Source organism: Coloeus monedula (genome assembly GCF_965178545.1).
Source record: "Coloeus monedula genome assembly, chromosome: 2".
In the NCBI taxonomy this organism is placed as follows: Eukaryota; Metazoa; Chordata; class Aves; order Passeriformes; family Corvidae; genus Coloeus; species Coloeus monedula.
Window position 1 is genome coordinate 60,649,769 of NC_138782.1, and position 14,569 is coordinate 60,664,337.

At 37.4% G+C, this 14,569-nt stretch overlaps 1 protein-coding gene across 4 annotated transcripts in view; it reads left to right on the forward strand.

The window, feature by feature from the left end:
• SYNE1 (spectrin repeat containing nuclear envelope protein 1) overlaps positions 1-14,569 on the forward strand; it is a 294,429-nt gene that overhangs the window by 256,967 nt on the left and 22,893 nt on the right. For all 4 annotated transcript variants that reach the window (XM_082303445.1, XM_082303442.1, XM_082303443.1 and 1 more), the window contains 4 exons: positions 451-617; positions 7,415-7,577; positions 11,230-11,417; positions 13,096-13,246. In XM_082303445.1, the coding sequence (XP_082159571.1) occupies positions 451-617; positions 7,415-7,577; positions 11,230-11,417; positions 13,096-13,246 (669 nt within the window). The remainder of the gene's footprint in view (positions 1-450; positions 618-7,414; positions 7,578-11,229; positions 11,418-13,095; positions 13,247-14,569) is intronic.

Sequence of the window (14,569 nt, forward strand, 5' to 3'; positions counted from 1 at the left end):
TTACTTAACTGTTTACTTGTTTGCGAATGAGCTGAAATTAAGGCTTTTCCTTACCCTGATGTGTTTCAGTGTTTATGTTCTCTCCTTATGCAGACTTTTCCTGTCTTTCTTGAGACAGGACCTCCCAGAATGACAGAAAATTAAGTGAATGCAAAGTCAGAGGCATCTGAGTGCTTTATTAAGTGTCCAATCAGAGCTGCCTGTAATGAGTTAAACTATAGCAGACATATTTATAGAAAGCATTGTGTTTTGGTTTGTGTTGGGTGGTTTTTTTCATTCTTCTGGTAGTTGTTTTTATTTATCCATCAAATATATGAGGTGGTCACTCCACTGTACCAATCAACTGAAAAAACAACATTCACTTATATTTTTGCACCATTTCTTTAGTAGTGCAGAGTACAGTATATTTAGAATAAGTACCTTGTCTTCTGATTGCTCTTTACTGTCTAGGATTATCAAGAGGAAATTGCTGTAGCCCAGAAAAACAAAATCCAGCTTCAGCAAATGGGAGAGAGACTTGCTAAAGCCAGCCATGAGAGTAAGGCATCAGAGATTGAGTACAAACTTGGCAAGATCAATGACAGGTGGCAGCATCTTCTAGATCTTATTGCAGCCAGGTAAGACAGTTGTTTTGTTTCTAAGTTTTAAGTGGGACACATTAATATGCTGGAAGTCATGCATTTAAAATCCTTTATTGTCTGCCTTTTCATCATACATTCTGAAATAAATTCATTCTTAAACACCAACACATTTCTGTGAAAATCACTTTCCTGTTTTACTTTATGGTACAGGACAACATTTCTTCAAGAGAGTCATTTAAAAGCTCCATTATGATAATATGGTGATATGGTGGAAGATAAACAGTTGGACTTAATCTTAAAGCTCCTTTCCAAACTTAACAGTTCAACGTTTCTACAATATAGGATCAGTTGCAATCAGGTTTAGTGAGCCTTCCTCTAGAAGCATCTTACTCTACATGGTGCTTAAAACTGGATGCAAATGTAGTTTTTTCTAGAAATTTCTTGACAGAGGAATCAAAACAGTGCCTTTGTAGTTTTGGATTTCAAGAAGAGCTGGTCCAAAAGTAAGTCTTAGGTTTCCTCCCAGATCATTTTTTTCACAGATGGAGAAAAGTAACTGCAGGTAGATGTATGCACACTGGGCTTAAAGGCTCTTTTTATCCAAGCTCAAAAGTGTAACAGCAATTTTCAGAACTTAAAAAAATACAGGATTGTTGTTTGATATGTAAAGAAAATTATTTATTTGTTTCAGCACTTTCTGTTGAGCTGTGCTAACAGCCTCTCTTTCATTACCAGCAATAATTTTCTCAGAATTTTGCACTTCATGAATTGCATAAATAGCTCATATACTTTATAATTCACATTTCTTTGGTGTAAGAACATATGCATTAGTAATACTTTAGTCCTGTTAGCAGCAAAAGGGTTTATTTAGTTTCATCGTCTTTTTTTGTGTGTTCTTTTTTCATATGGTTTTACTGCCTTCTTGCTCTGAAATCTGTTAGCATGGAAGCAGTAAATTTTATGTAAACAGAAGCATTCCAGTGGCTCCAGCTCCTTTAATAGTAGTAGTTCATTTTAAAGTAATGAGCACCATATATTTCTTACAGAACAATTAAGTCAGGAAGTGTTGCATTACCATCAAGGAGCCTGCTTGGTTTCAGAGGATGTGATACAAGTTGTTGAACTTGAAGTATATTTGATATATTTTTATGTTATTCTTTTCAAATGCTTACTCAGGGAAATGTTCAGATAATACCTTCAGGAAGTTTCTATCAAAAGAGGATTGCATTCAGAAATTGCAAAACACATCTTTAAATTATCTATCTTGTCTATTTAGTATTACAGATTAGTCCCCACTATAGGAGAGGTGAATGTTTAGGATTTTGTATCATTCATGGGTTGGCAGACATAAGGTGCAGTGTTACACACTTAAGCCCTCTCATTCTGTTATCATGAAGTGTCAAGTCCTAGTTCTAAACTAATGTATGTAAAATATTATTTACTTTTATTTCCTGATCATTTCAGCTTACCCTTCTCAACTGGCATGCTCAACATTATTGTATGCAATTAAACATATAAATCTTTACATTTCGGTGCTCACTGAAGTGAAAAATATTCTGCAGATTTGCCGACGTTTGGAAATAAATTGTGGAAAGGTGTGATGCTAGGCTATGAAAAGCTAGTTCAGCTGTATCTTAGGCTGGAAATCAATAAAACCCAAGTTGTTGATTAATTAATGTATGTACAAAATGCTTGTATTGATGTCTAATTGCAAATGGACAAAAGGGTTGGCATCCCCCAAGATAATTTTTAGAAGGCCCCAGAGGCCCTTTAGAATATGTTCTTATATATTGACATATGTTCCTGTTAACATATTTTGAAATTTAGAATGTATCATATAACATGGTTTTGGCTTCATTCATCTAGTAAAGGCAGATTAGTTGTCCTCATATTGAGAAGAAAGTACATCTTTTCACATTCTGGATGCCTGACAGTATTAATAAATTATTAGAGCCTGCAGACTTTTCTGCAGTGCTACAGTAATCCCTTGCCTGGAGCATTTTTCTCAGTGGTTTGTTTCCTAGAGCTGTGAACTAATAGCAAGTGCTGTGTGAAAATGCTTCAGTAATATATTATGGTAATACATGTCCAGTCTGAATCTTTACCTGTTGATTTTTATACTGTGTGGTGAAACTTCTCCAGTCGCCTGTAAAAGCATCTTGCTTTCTTCCTTGCTTTCTTGCTTGCTTGCTTTCCTGCATTCTTTCTTTCTTTCTGTCTGTCACATTCTGTTCCCTTGCCCATTCCTTTTAATTGCCCCTCCATTCAGAGGAGGTCTGTAACTACAGAAGTGACAGCTGCAGAAAGGTAGTTGTGTCTCTGCATCAGAGACTTCTGTTTGTTCCCTTCTAGAACATTTAATCCTTTCAGATTAATTTTTCTGATATGTCAGCCTCCTGAAGAAAAGTTGCCATTGTTTACAGCTGGGAGACAGTGCTACTGCTGCAACTGCTCAGGCTTTGCAAAGAAGGCTTTGTGAGTGTTTTCATCCTTTCCCTTACCACTCACAGTCCACATTCCTGGAGATCAAATCTGGCACATGTTGATGAATGCAGGTTTTATTTAGAAACATGACCACTTGTCACCATCCAGTGTCATGTTATCAAGCAACGGCTGGTAACATTTGTTTGCTGTGAAACATTTTCTGTACACTACTCCCCAGCAAAGTGTGTCCCCTTGCCTCCCCCCGCCAAAAGAACAGTGTTTGCAGGCTTTGGGAGTGGAAGTTCTTCTTTTTAATACTGGAAAATTTCATGGTTGTGGTGGAAGACTTGCATGCTGTGAGGATGGCGGAGGACAGCAGTGTGGATTCAGACCTCCCAGACTGTAACTGTGATATCACAAGGCAGGCAGCTATTTTTGTTTGCTTTTGATTGATACTATTCTTTCTGAAGTTTTGGCTTGCTGGAAAACTAACTGAAATATTGATATGTAGAGATCAGTACTGTAGCTAGAAATTACTGTTTTCTGATCAGTTTAAAAGCAGTCGACAGTGGTAACAGCATACTTTGTTTTACAGCTAGTACCTTTGGATCCTGGAATAATTTTTTGATAGTGATGGAAACTTAGAACTAGTAAAATCTCTTAGCTGTCTGAGAGAAACTGTGGACTGATTTTACTGCTGTTTTTAAATACGAGATCAGGTACACACATGAGAATAAACAGACTGTCTACTTGGTGTTTGTGTCATCAAAGGGGTATGACTGCAAGCAAAAGGCAGAGAAGGAAAGAAGCTGTAAAGAAAGTACTTCAGACTTAACTTATCAAAGCCTGTCTGTTCATATTAACAACTGTTTTGTAACTGCATGTAATACTTGAACTCAGCCTACATCATCTTGGATTTTTAATTCAGCTTCTCTTTTTCCCTTTTCACATTATCTTCTAGAAATTTAGCTGTTGTTGAGAATTCTAGAAATGCAGTCTTTGAAAGAGCAAACTGATTGGAGTAGTAACTACAACTGGCTTTACTGGTGTCCTACTGCACAGTACTACTGTGCTTTGGAAAATAAATTCGGTTCTACTCAGAAAAAGATTATTTTTAAACTGATCTTTTCAAAGCTGATTTTAATAGTGCAACATTTTTCACTATTTCAAAGAGTGTTTCTTAAAACTTGTCTTCTATTCCAAGTAGGTATTTTTTTTAAAAAACACCTTTTCTGCTTTCTGCTATCTATTGTACAGACTTAGCCAGCATGTTCTTACTGAGTTTTTTCATTCTGCTTTTAAAGTTTAATATTAGTAAGCAGCTGTCTAAATGACTAATGCAGTAGCTATGACTTCTATATGATGCATTTGTATGTACTTACAGGATTGTTCCTGTTTAGATTTAAGTGGAATCTAAGGCTTTCCACTTTAGGACTAGTTGAATTAAATGTATCTGTGCTTAATTTTAGCTCCAAGTTGTTCTCCCACTGGCTTTGCCTAATGCAGAATAATAGACATTATTAATAGACAATCTAAAGTTATTGCTTTCTTGGGGAAATTGAGGCACATTAAGTGGAACATGGAAACATAAGTATCATAAGCCCATTCAAATTGTTAGATGATTTTTCATCAGTAAACCATAAAAACAATTGAATTCTGCAGTATTTTCCTTTCTGAGAGTCTTAGGTATTTTTAAAATGTAACAAGACTGGGGAGTGTGTTTTATGAAAAAAAAACCTTCTAAGCCAACCGTGTAATGGTTCCAACCCATTGATTTCAGTGCATAATTTTCTTTATGAAGGAGAGAAGTTATATCAAGTCTTTCCCAGGAACACGTGCAGTTACTGTGCTGCCTAGTGCTGCAACAGAAGCATGAAATGATTATTGGAATAATTAACATTTTAAACATAATCTTGCAAATGCAATCTCAAAACGTCTTGGCTAGGGATCCCACATGCTTGATCTAGAATCTGACCTTTGTCTCTTAAGCAGAGCTTTTAGAGCACAGGCAACTTTGCTTGCTGAAATTCAGAAGGAAAGCTCTTAGACATGATGGACTGCATCTATTATTTGATCGCAGATATGTTTTCAGAGTAGCTGGAGACACAACACTGTATTGCAGTTCAGTCAAAATAAAAGTAATCCCAGCAGACTCCAGTAAGCACTTGTTTATTTGTTTCTATTTGTACCATGGGCAAAGAACCTGTTGTGTTAAACTCAGTACAACAAAAAAGAGCAGTGTTAGAGGTAGGTGTAGTGGGGGGACAGGAAGGAAGTTGTAGGGTTTGGGTTTGGTATGTCATGCTGTTTTTCTTTCTTTCTCTGGAGCATCTTAGATCATGTGACTGAAAATGGTAGTGGTTGGCCCAGGCTATTTTTTATGCTCAGGCAGGGATGTACTCCTGTGAAGTTTGCCTGAGGCAGAGGGCACTTTCTAAGTGATGGACCCTTTATAGTTGTTGCAGGCAAAATGTAAATGAAAATCCAGCACAGAGATTAGAGTAGCACACAATTGCAAACAAAAAAATCCTGGTCCACAGTTTGGTCTTGCAGATAATCAAGTGACACTGCTTCTCCACAGGGCTGACATGACTCATTGTTCCCATTGGTTCAAACCCACAAAATGCTGTATGTCGAACCGTAGGTGACAAGGAGATGGTGCCCTCAGACAGTGGGTGTTCTCCTGCTGTCTCCTCAAGCCTAAATACATAGCTGTGTTTTGAGATAGCCTCATGATGGGGACTGAGGCAGTCTTTCAGCATAATTGTGTTGACTTCAGTCCCATTGTAGACAGATTTTCAGATTGCCCATAATTTTTTTCAGGTACCAGGTGGGGTTTTTTTTTTAGATCACAACCCTACAGCGGTTGATCATGAGACTCTGGCAAGGAAGCTGTATTTGAACTGTTCTTAAGGGGTTTTAGCAATAAAAACCCACAGTTTAACCATCTGTGAGCTAACGAGAGGGCTATAAAGAGATGAAAATTGGAATGATTTAACCTTTTTTTTAAGATGACATTAATATTTTTGTGAGTCTCCTTATGGTCAGCTTCAACTACTGCTTTCAGTATGGAAACACTTGATAAATTTGCTGGTTAGTATTGTGGAAAAAAATGTGCATTGCTTATTTTGAATTATAGGATGGTCAGATGGCATTTTGTGTCTTTAACAAATCTGGCAATCTTGTATTTTTCAACCCAATTTAGTCAATCTATTCCCAATTGCACACATCTTTTAAACCTTTCTGATATTGAAACACTTAAGTAGAAGTGCAGTAGGAGCATAAAAGGGAACATTACTCAAGATTGGTTTTGGTAACCACACAAACAGGGAAAAAGAGCTTAGAAAAAAATTCAGAATCCACTAATAATGTATGCTATGAAACATGGGGATAGGAAAGAGAGAATTACTGAAGGACAATTTTGCAGTTCAAACAGATTGAAGGAAAAATTATTGAGATAGGATGAAAGTTTAGTTGAATTTATTCACTCTCTAAGCTTAATGCTCTCTTAATTAAAAAAACCAAAAAACCACAAACAAACAAATGGAAATCTATAGTTTTTCCTGGTCATTGATCTTCCAGGGTCAGGATTCCAAGAAAAATACTAGTTAGGAATCACTGTGCAGTTCCATTCCAATTTAATCTGTTTAAACCTGAAATAGTCCGATAACACCAACTTAAAGCAGCCCTTGGGATTCAAGAATTCTCCCCAAGTTCTCAGCTGGGCTTCTTGCTCTGAAACTTATTTATTCAAGGACAAGTCTTCACCCTGGAATAGGTTGCCCAGAGAGGTTGCCCACATGGTGCCCCATCCCTAGGAATGTTCAAGGTTTAGGCTGGATAGGGCTCTAAACAACCTGATCTAGCTGAAGATGTCCCTGCTCATTGCAGAGCAGGTGGACTGGATGACTTTTAAAGATCCCTTCCAACCCAAACCTTTTGTGATACATACTTCAGTGTTTTCATGGGTGTGAAAAAGGCCTGTTCACTTAATGCACTCTCTCACCAGTACATGGATAAGTTATTTGTACTCTAAGAACAGTTGTCATCTATTAGTCAAATACACAGCTAAATTGCTTAGATTGTTTTGGGGGTTTGATGTGTGTGAGCTCTTTAAAAAAAAAAAAAAAAACCAGAAAACTTTTCTTAACAAATACTAAAGTCAACTGATTAAGGTACAGAAGCTTTGGAAATGTTGTGTGGCATTAGTAAGTGCCCAGTGTTTCTCAACCAGCAGCTATGAGTGCAGACTCCATGCACATGTAATATACTTCTGTTACATAATAAAGGAAGACTTTACAACAGAACTTGCCATCTAAGTGAAGTTTCTCTGGAAACTTCCTGCAACACATACCGTGAAAAATTTTCTTCAGGGTGTACTTAATACTGCCATTTCTTTTTCTTTACAGGGTAAAGAAGTTGAAGGAAACCCTTGTTGCAGTGCAGCAGCTGGATAAAAACATGAGCAGCCTGAGATCTTGGCTTGCCCACATTGAATCAGAGCTGTCCAAACCTATCGTCTATGAAACTTGTGACTCTGAGGAGATACAAAGGAAGCTGAATGAACAGCAGGTAAAATACAACACACTTATCAGGTGAACAGTGACATGGGGAGAGCCAACTTAGTGTGTCCTTGGACTGCCCATACCCAGTGCAGCTGAGAGGGCATAAGGCAAAATGCTTAAATATCAAGGCAAGTGGTACTTACTGTGTCACTTATAGAGCCTTCTGCTGGCCTTGACATCGAATCCTCCAGGAGCTGGTTGACATTTCCAAGAAAGGTAAGGCATCAAGAGATGTAACCTGAACGAGTTATTGCAATTGTTTTCCTTTTGGGCTTGTGGTTTTTGTTTGTTTGAGTTGTCTGTTCCCAGAGGCAAAACTGACACCTATTAGACCTTGCAAATTTTGCAAATGCTTGAAAATTACTATTTTTAGCAACCTTTCTAACTCAGTTTTATTTTGCAGCTTGTTTGAGAGTCACTTTGCACGCAAAGATGCATGAGCTATAGACGTGAAGTTAAAATTGGGTGGTTTATACTACACAAAGCCTTTATGCAGTGCTAGATTAAAATATGTAGAAAAATGTGAAGTCAGCCAGTTTTTGGCATTGAAACTAATGTTACTTCTAAGATGATTTACTGTACTTTTTCCTTCCTGTTCCACTTCACTGCCCAGTGCAGTTTTGCCTAGAAGCATGTTGCTGGAGAGAACTGTTGTCCTTTGTGTTCCTGTTGGTTATTTATTGGCAAAAATACCTTTCTGGTGCCCACTGAGTTAGATGAGTTAGATGCTCTCCTGGGTCCTTTCTCCAGAGGAGAAAGAAATGTGTGAGAAGAGGAAAGATGGGATATTTTGTGGATAATTTATGAAGAGTAAAAATGGGCATTTTGCTCCTTAAAGCTGAGCGTGAAACTGAGCCAAGAACTCCTTCAGAGATGCTGCCAGCTCCTCAACTGATTTATTAGATTTCTTTTCAGAATTACTTATTAATATTCTATATGGAATTTACATAGGGATAATAATTTATAACACAGAAACATCACTAATGAATGGTGTTTCTGAGACAATAAAGTGTTGGGAAGGGCTAAACATTTTTTTGCTACTTTGCTATCAACAAAGTAGATAGTTGAGATTATTTACTAGAATCCCTATGCAGACATCCCATAATTTTAAAACAGCTTCTTCCGGGATTTATCTTGGGCACAGAGACTGGTATATCTCTGCCTTTCTCTGTCTCCTTGTGGTGGCAGCATGCAGTGATGTTCTGTAGAAGTGAGAGTGGTTTAATTTGAACTGTGAAGGGGAGAAATAGAGGTGAATCTTACCGTGGGAGGATGACATATATGGAAACATGGTGATGATTTGACATGATAGCCATACAAGACATGGTTATAATAATATTAACTTTAAAAACCTACCCACTTTCAATGCATGGCAACTGGTATTTTTATTAGTTGGAGGCTATATCACTATCCACAACACCTCAGAAGGCGACCTTCGCAAGTATTTTGTTCCCTGTGTCTTCTGTTAGTGACTCTCTGTTCTTTTCCATGTTTGATATTCCACTGAGGTCATGTTATCTTTCCAGTTGTTCATATGCAAAATTAGATTAAAAATATTATGTTGTGAAAGAGGAGGGACAAATTCCATTTATGAAACTCCATTATCTGCTTCTCTGCATCTACTTCAGCCATGCATCAGCTTTCCAGATTGCTGGTCTCTAGTGAAATAAAAATACAGTTGAATCTGGATATCCCTGGGAAGGTAGGGTAACTTCAATGCAGTATTTTCCTAGGGTAATGAACTCCATTTAAAGGACTACTTGTTTGTTTATTTTCTCAATCTGCTACCAGTTGAAATGTGAAAAAATGATATTTGCTTCTGGCCAAATTACATAAAAAAAAGGTTGTATATGGGTGACAGCAGTGCATAAAAGTGATGCTCCTTTGTGAACTAACCCAAAGGCTTAATGTTGTCTGATAAACATAGAAAATTTTAAAATCTGGGAAATAAATATTAGTCTGTGGAGAAAAAATAATCTAGACATTGCTTGTGGAAATGTTCTGTAGATGAATAAAAAAAGTTTAATTCTTAAGAATGCTCAGGACTCACAGTTCTCACTACTGGTTTACTCCAAAACATTTGAAAGGAGATTGAGCTTACTTGACCTCAAGTCTCATAGCTGTCTGGAGTGTGTGTTTCATAAAGTATTGCATCTGATTATAGTGTCTGCCCTTCTATAATATTTCAGGGCAGATAGAAAAATATGCACTTTGACATCACAATGAAAGTATTTTTCAGGCAAGTGAAGTGAAAGGACTGTTCCTGAGGAAGAAAAGATTGTGATTTTCCACTCAATGTTCTCAAGTAGATGTTTACAAAATAACATTCTAGATGAGAAGATGAAACAGTGAAACCCCAGTTATTACAAACAACCAAAACAAATGGTTGATGTAGGTCAACCTTGCTCTATTTAAAATTTCCTGAGTTTTTTTAATTTGACATTTAGATCTCATTTCCTGCTGGAAGACATTTTCAGATCATGTTACTAGCTGTAAGAAAAGTTCCTCTAGTTAGACCTTAAATGTGTATAGACACAGTATGTTGACACTGTGCATGTCATAGTTTACTTCAATAGCAAAATTATAGAGCAGTTTATCTCTACTCATCCTCAAGCTGCCACATTCTCCTAAGTAAACCTCCACATCTCTAATTGTCCTATTGGCTCCTTTCTTCATCTGAGTCAGAACTGAACCTAGTATTCTAGATGCAATATAGAACTTTTTGATGTAGTTACATTACTATTTCTTTGTCACTATTGGAATTGTGTTGTCTTGGCTTTGTTATTGTCCATACTGATTTTTCCATGTAATTGATGATTTATTACAAATGTAGGCAAAAGTCAAGCAGAGTTTCTTTTCATTGCACTAATCCAACAGCAACAGCCATTTACTTTTGTGCTTTGTCTGAACTTGAATCTGGAGATAAAAACTGAAGGTGAAATACTACTTACAGATGAAGCATTATCATCAGTGTAGAACAAGCCATTGGAACCAAGAAACCAACAGAAAAAATAATACTGATGACATATAATAAGTGCTAAAACAGTGTGAGTGCATTTTCTTTAGGTGTCTGAAATTTTCCATTTCCAATGAAAATGCTATAGAGCTGGAAACTTGAAGGAAGAAAAATCTCCTACGCATGCACTGTTCAATATGTGCTGCCACCAATCTCTGTGTCAGACATACCAACTTAGCAGCTGTCTCACCTGGGGAACAATACGTTCATGAAGGGTCCCTCCCCCAAACCCTTGCAGTACATAAGAACATATTTCCTTGTTGCACTTCTCTTACTAACTTCTGCTTTACATTCTCTGTGATAATGGGAAAGGGCTGAGAATAATTCTACTGTTTATTGGTGATGTTGATTAAATGTGTGTGAAAGATGCTCAGCTGAGCATGCAGAGCTCTGGCAGTTTGATCCAGGTAATGGTTTGGTGTTCATAGTCCCTGGGAGAGCTGTGCATGCTGCCAGGTTCTCCTGGCCTCATTGATAACATTGCATCACCACCTGTGCAGGTGCACTCTCTTAATTGGTATTTACTGGATGTTTTTCTTCTGTTTGCAAGCTTTTTTCTTTTTTTAAGTAAGTGGAAGATACATACATTTGCATGGATGCATGTTTTGCAGTTTCTCTTAAGAACTAATTTCTTCACCTGCAGGAGCTTCAGAGGGACATAGAGAAGCACAGCACTGGTGTGGCATCTGTTCTCAATCTGTGTGAAGTACTGCTTCATGACTGTGATGCTTGTGCCACAGAAGCCGAGTGTGACTCTATCCAGCAGGCTACACGCAATCTGGACAGAAGGTGGAGGAATATTTGTGCAATGTCAATGGAAAGGCGGCTTAAGTAAGTCAAAAATGCCTACAGATTAGTATTTCCTTCCACAGGCAGAAGTACAGGATGGGGTGTATATTATATGGTTGTAGACTGAATAAAAGAGTGTAAGGGTCAGAAAAAGATCATATGCTGAGTAGAAGCCATTAGCTGCTATGCTTCTATGAAAAAAATGAAATTTTGGGTTGCACATGCCTTTATACAAAGTACAGATAACAATCATCAAATTTCATTCACAAGTCCTTTGATAAATGTTTTATTTCCCATGCTTAATAGAAATGATGAGATGGAAACAAGAAAGTTTAGATGATTGCAGTGACTCCAGGAGATTTAGAAAACATGACCTAAAAGGGAGGTTGTAATGCTTAAATTTACACAGGAACTACTGAGATTGATGGGAAACTAGTTATTGAATGGGTGGAATGTTATTCCAGGTATTAGGGTTTACATGTATCCAGTGTTCCTCAGCAGTTTCTCTTATATCTGATTTTGTTTAGTTGGAAGAATTTTGGGAATGAGCACTCATATGGAAATGCTTCACCTGTCCTCCTTAGCTGTGCTGAGCAAGTGAGGGCCAAAGCAGCCAGGATTCTTGGGTGTAGTCTGAGGAACAGCACATGTTTAGACCATCTGTAGGCTGCATGCCCATCATATCCAGAAGATTCACTGTTTTCTATTCCCACATAGGATAGTTTGGTGATTTCAACAGCGATAATGATGTAGGCTAGATTGGGGCAATGCTATGTACTGTGTGCCAGCTAGTAATAAGACATGTTTACAGGTTTAAAGTCTTGTATTTATGAAGGTATTTTCTTTAACTTTTTCAGTTATGAAACTTATTTCTGTCATGCTTGTACAGTCATAGAAACAACTCTAGGAAGAACTTGACATTTCAAAATGCTGAATTGAACTTTCTGTGGTCTTTCATTTTGTGGGATATTCTTAATGTATTTAGTAAAGTTTTTTGTTTATTTTATGCAAAACATTTATTGCTGTTAGGTTTTGCTGCTCTGTATCATAGATTCATATCTTTAAATAATTTTATACTATTGCCATGGAAATTCTTGAATTGTATATATCTGTGAGTACGGTTCTATGTTACAAGTTCTACTTAAAACTACATTTATAAGTTCTATCTTCAACATAGTCTGTCTTGAACATACATGGGCTTTCATACCTTTGTGTCCAACAAATAAATTCAGAACTATTTTAACTTAATGTGGAACTATGCATGGAACTCTGTTTTACTTTCTTAGAATGTACACATTATGCTTTAGTAGATTTGTACTTGTAAGTGAACTGAGATATCAGTATTTAGGATCTTTATTGTACTAGAAACAGTTATTTGTATTAAACAGCAATTTTACTGATGTCACTGGCACTGCATTTCAGAAGTTATTTAGCGTGTGGCTAGCTTTTTAGAGCTCCTATTACAAACTTAAAACTTTTTTTTATACTGATTCCAAAATTAGATGCATTAAAAAAAAAAGTCTTCATCTTATTCTAGCTCAGTCTGGAATGACCCAGCCTTCCCTGTGGTCTGTTTATCAGTCTGGCTGGCTGAGTTAGATTATTAGTCAGTTACTGTCTGGTGCAGTGCTAGTTTGCTGTTGCAGATGACTGGTTAAAGTTCTGTAGGTCAACTGGCCATGAGTCCAAGCATTCTCTAATTTTCCATTATCTGTTGCAGAATTGAAGAGACCTGGAGACTATGGCAAAAATTTTTGGATGACTACTCTAGATTTGAAGAGTGGCTAAAAGTCTCTGAGAGGACAGCTGCTTTCCCAAGCTCCTCTGGTGTGCTTTACACTGTTGCTAAGGAAGAACTGAAGAAATTTGAGGTGATTTATAGTGGTTGAAATTCAATACCTGCTGATCACATTGCAGCAGCCAGCTAGTGTTCTTCCTTCCCATAACCAAGTTACTCAGCAGAGATGCTGTACTAATAAAATGGAGTTGATGATTTTGTAGCTGTCTTCAGTGGCAGGTTCCTAAGATAGAAAGACAGTGGAAGGTGGCCGCTGGAAATGCTAATAAATCAATCCACTCTCCCTCCACTGTTTGTTCAGCGAAGCTAGATTCTTCACCTTTTTTATTTCTGCATCTTTTTAATATGTCCAGTCAGTAGGTGTTCCAGAGCCTTCCTAAGTCTCCCTTCACCAAGTGCCTCTTCAAATGCATGCTGCATGTTTTAGCTTTGGCTTTGATTTTATCACCCCTCTTCTTTCCATAACTCTCTGAAGCCAGCCCTCTGAACTCTATCAAATTATGCAGAATTATCCCCCCTTTAGATCCTTATACCTGAAATTCATATTCATGCAAATTTTGTTATATGTCCACATGGTGTCCCTTGTGATATAAAAAAGTTAAGCATGCTTCAAAACTGACAGGCTGTCCCTTTGGTCAGTGCTTAGTAGCTTGTTACATGATTCCATTGTGTTTACTGAGATGCGAGGATTTGTCTCATAGTTCCAAGGGATTGTAAAGCTGTGTGTAAGGCACACACGCACATCGTCTGGTGAGTCACGGGGGAAAATCTTTTGCTTGGACTAATATTTGCAAAGAGTATGTCAAGATGAGAGAGAAGAAAGAACAAATTATTTTGGCAATTCAGTAAACAGTCAGACACTGTAAAGTATTTGCTGTGAAGAAGAAATGCACATTTTAAACAATATCTAAGACCAGTTAATAGATTTTGGTTTAAAAGTTAAATCAAAAGCCTAAACTGTGAAGCGCTGAGTTCTGTAATTGGCACTCACATTTACGAATGTACTGGCCGGGTTTTGATTTTAAACAGACTTCATTATGCCAGACTTCATTATGGCCAGGTAGATTGCCATACTATAAAAACATTTGCTTCCTGGACACAAGCACTCTGCTTCAGACCTCTTTCCCATTGTCCCTTTATTCAGTGATCAGGATTTAAATCTCTTCTTTAGTAAGTCTATGTATAAGAAGCAGTACCAAAAGTATGTTGACTCTTTGATTTTTACAGCTGAATTGACTTTGTCCAAAGTCTGTTTCATTGAACTTCAGCTGTTTTGGTGACCTTTCCTCTGCAGCAGACTGGTGGATTTTTTACTGCCTGTAGAGTGTCAGCCGGAACAAGATGCAATGCGAACAGTGTAGCCTCTCCAAAAGCCTGCTTTCCCTATAGTTTGGTT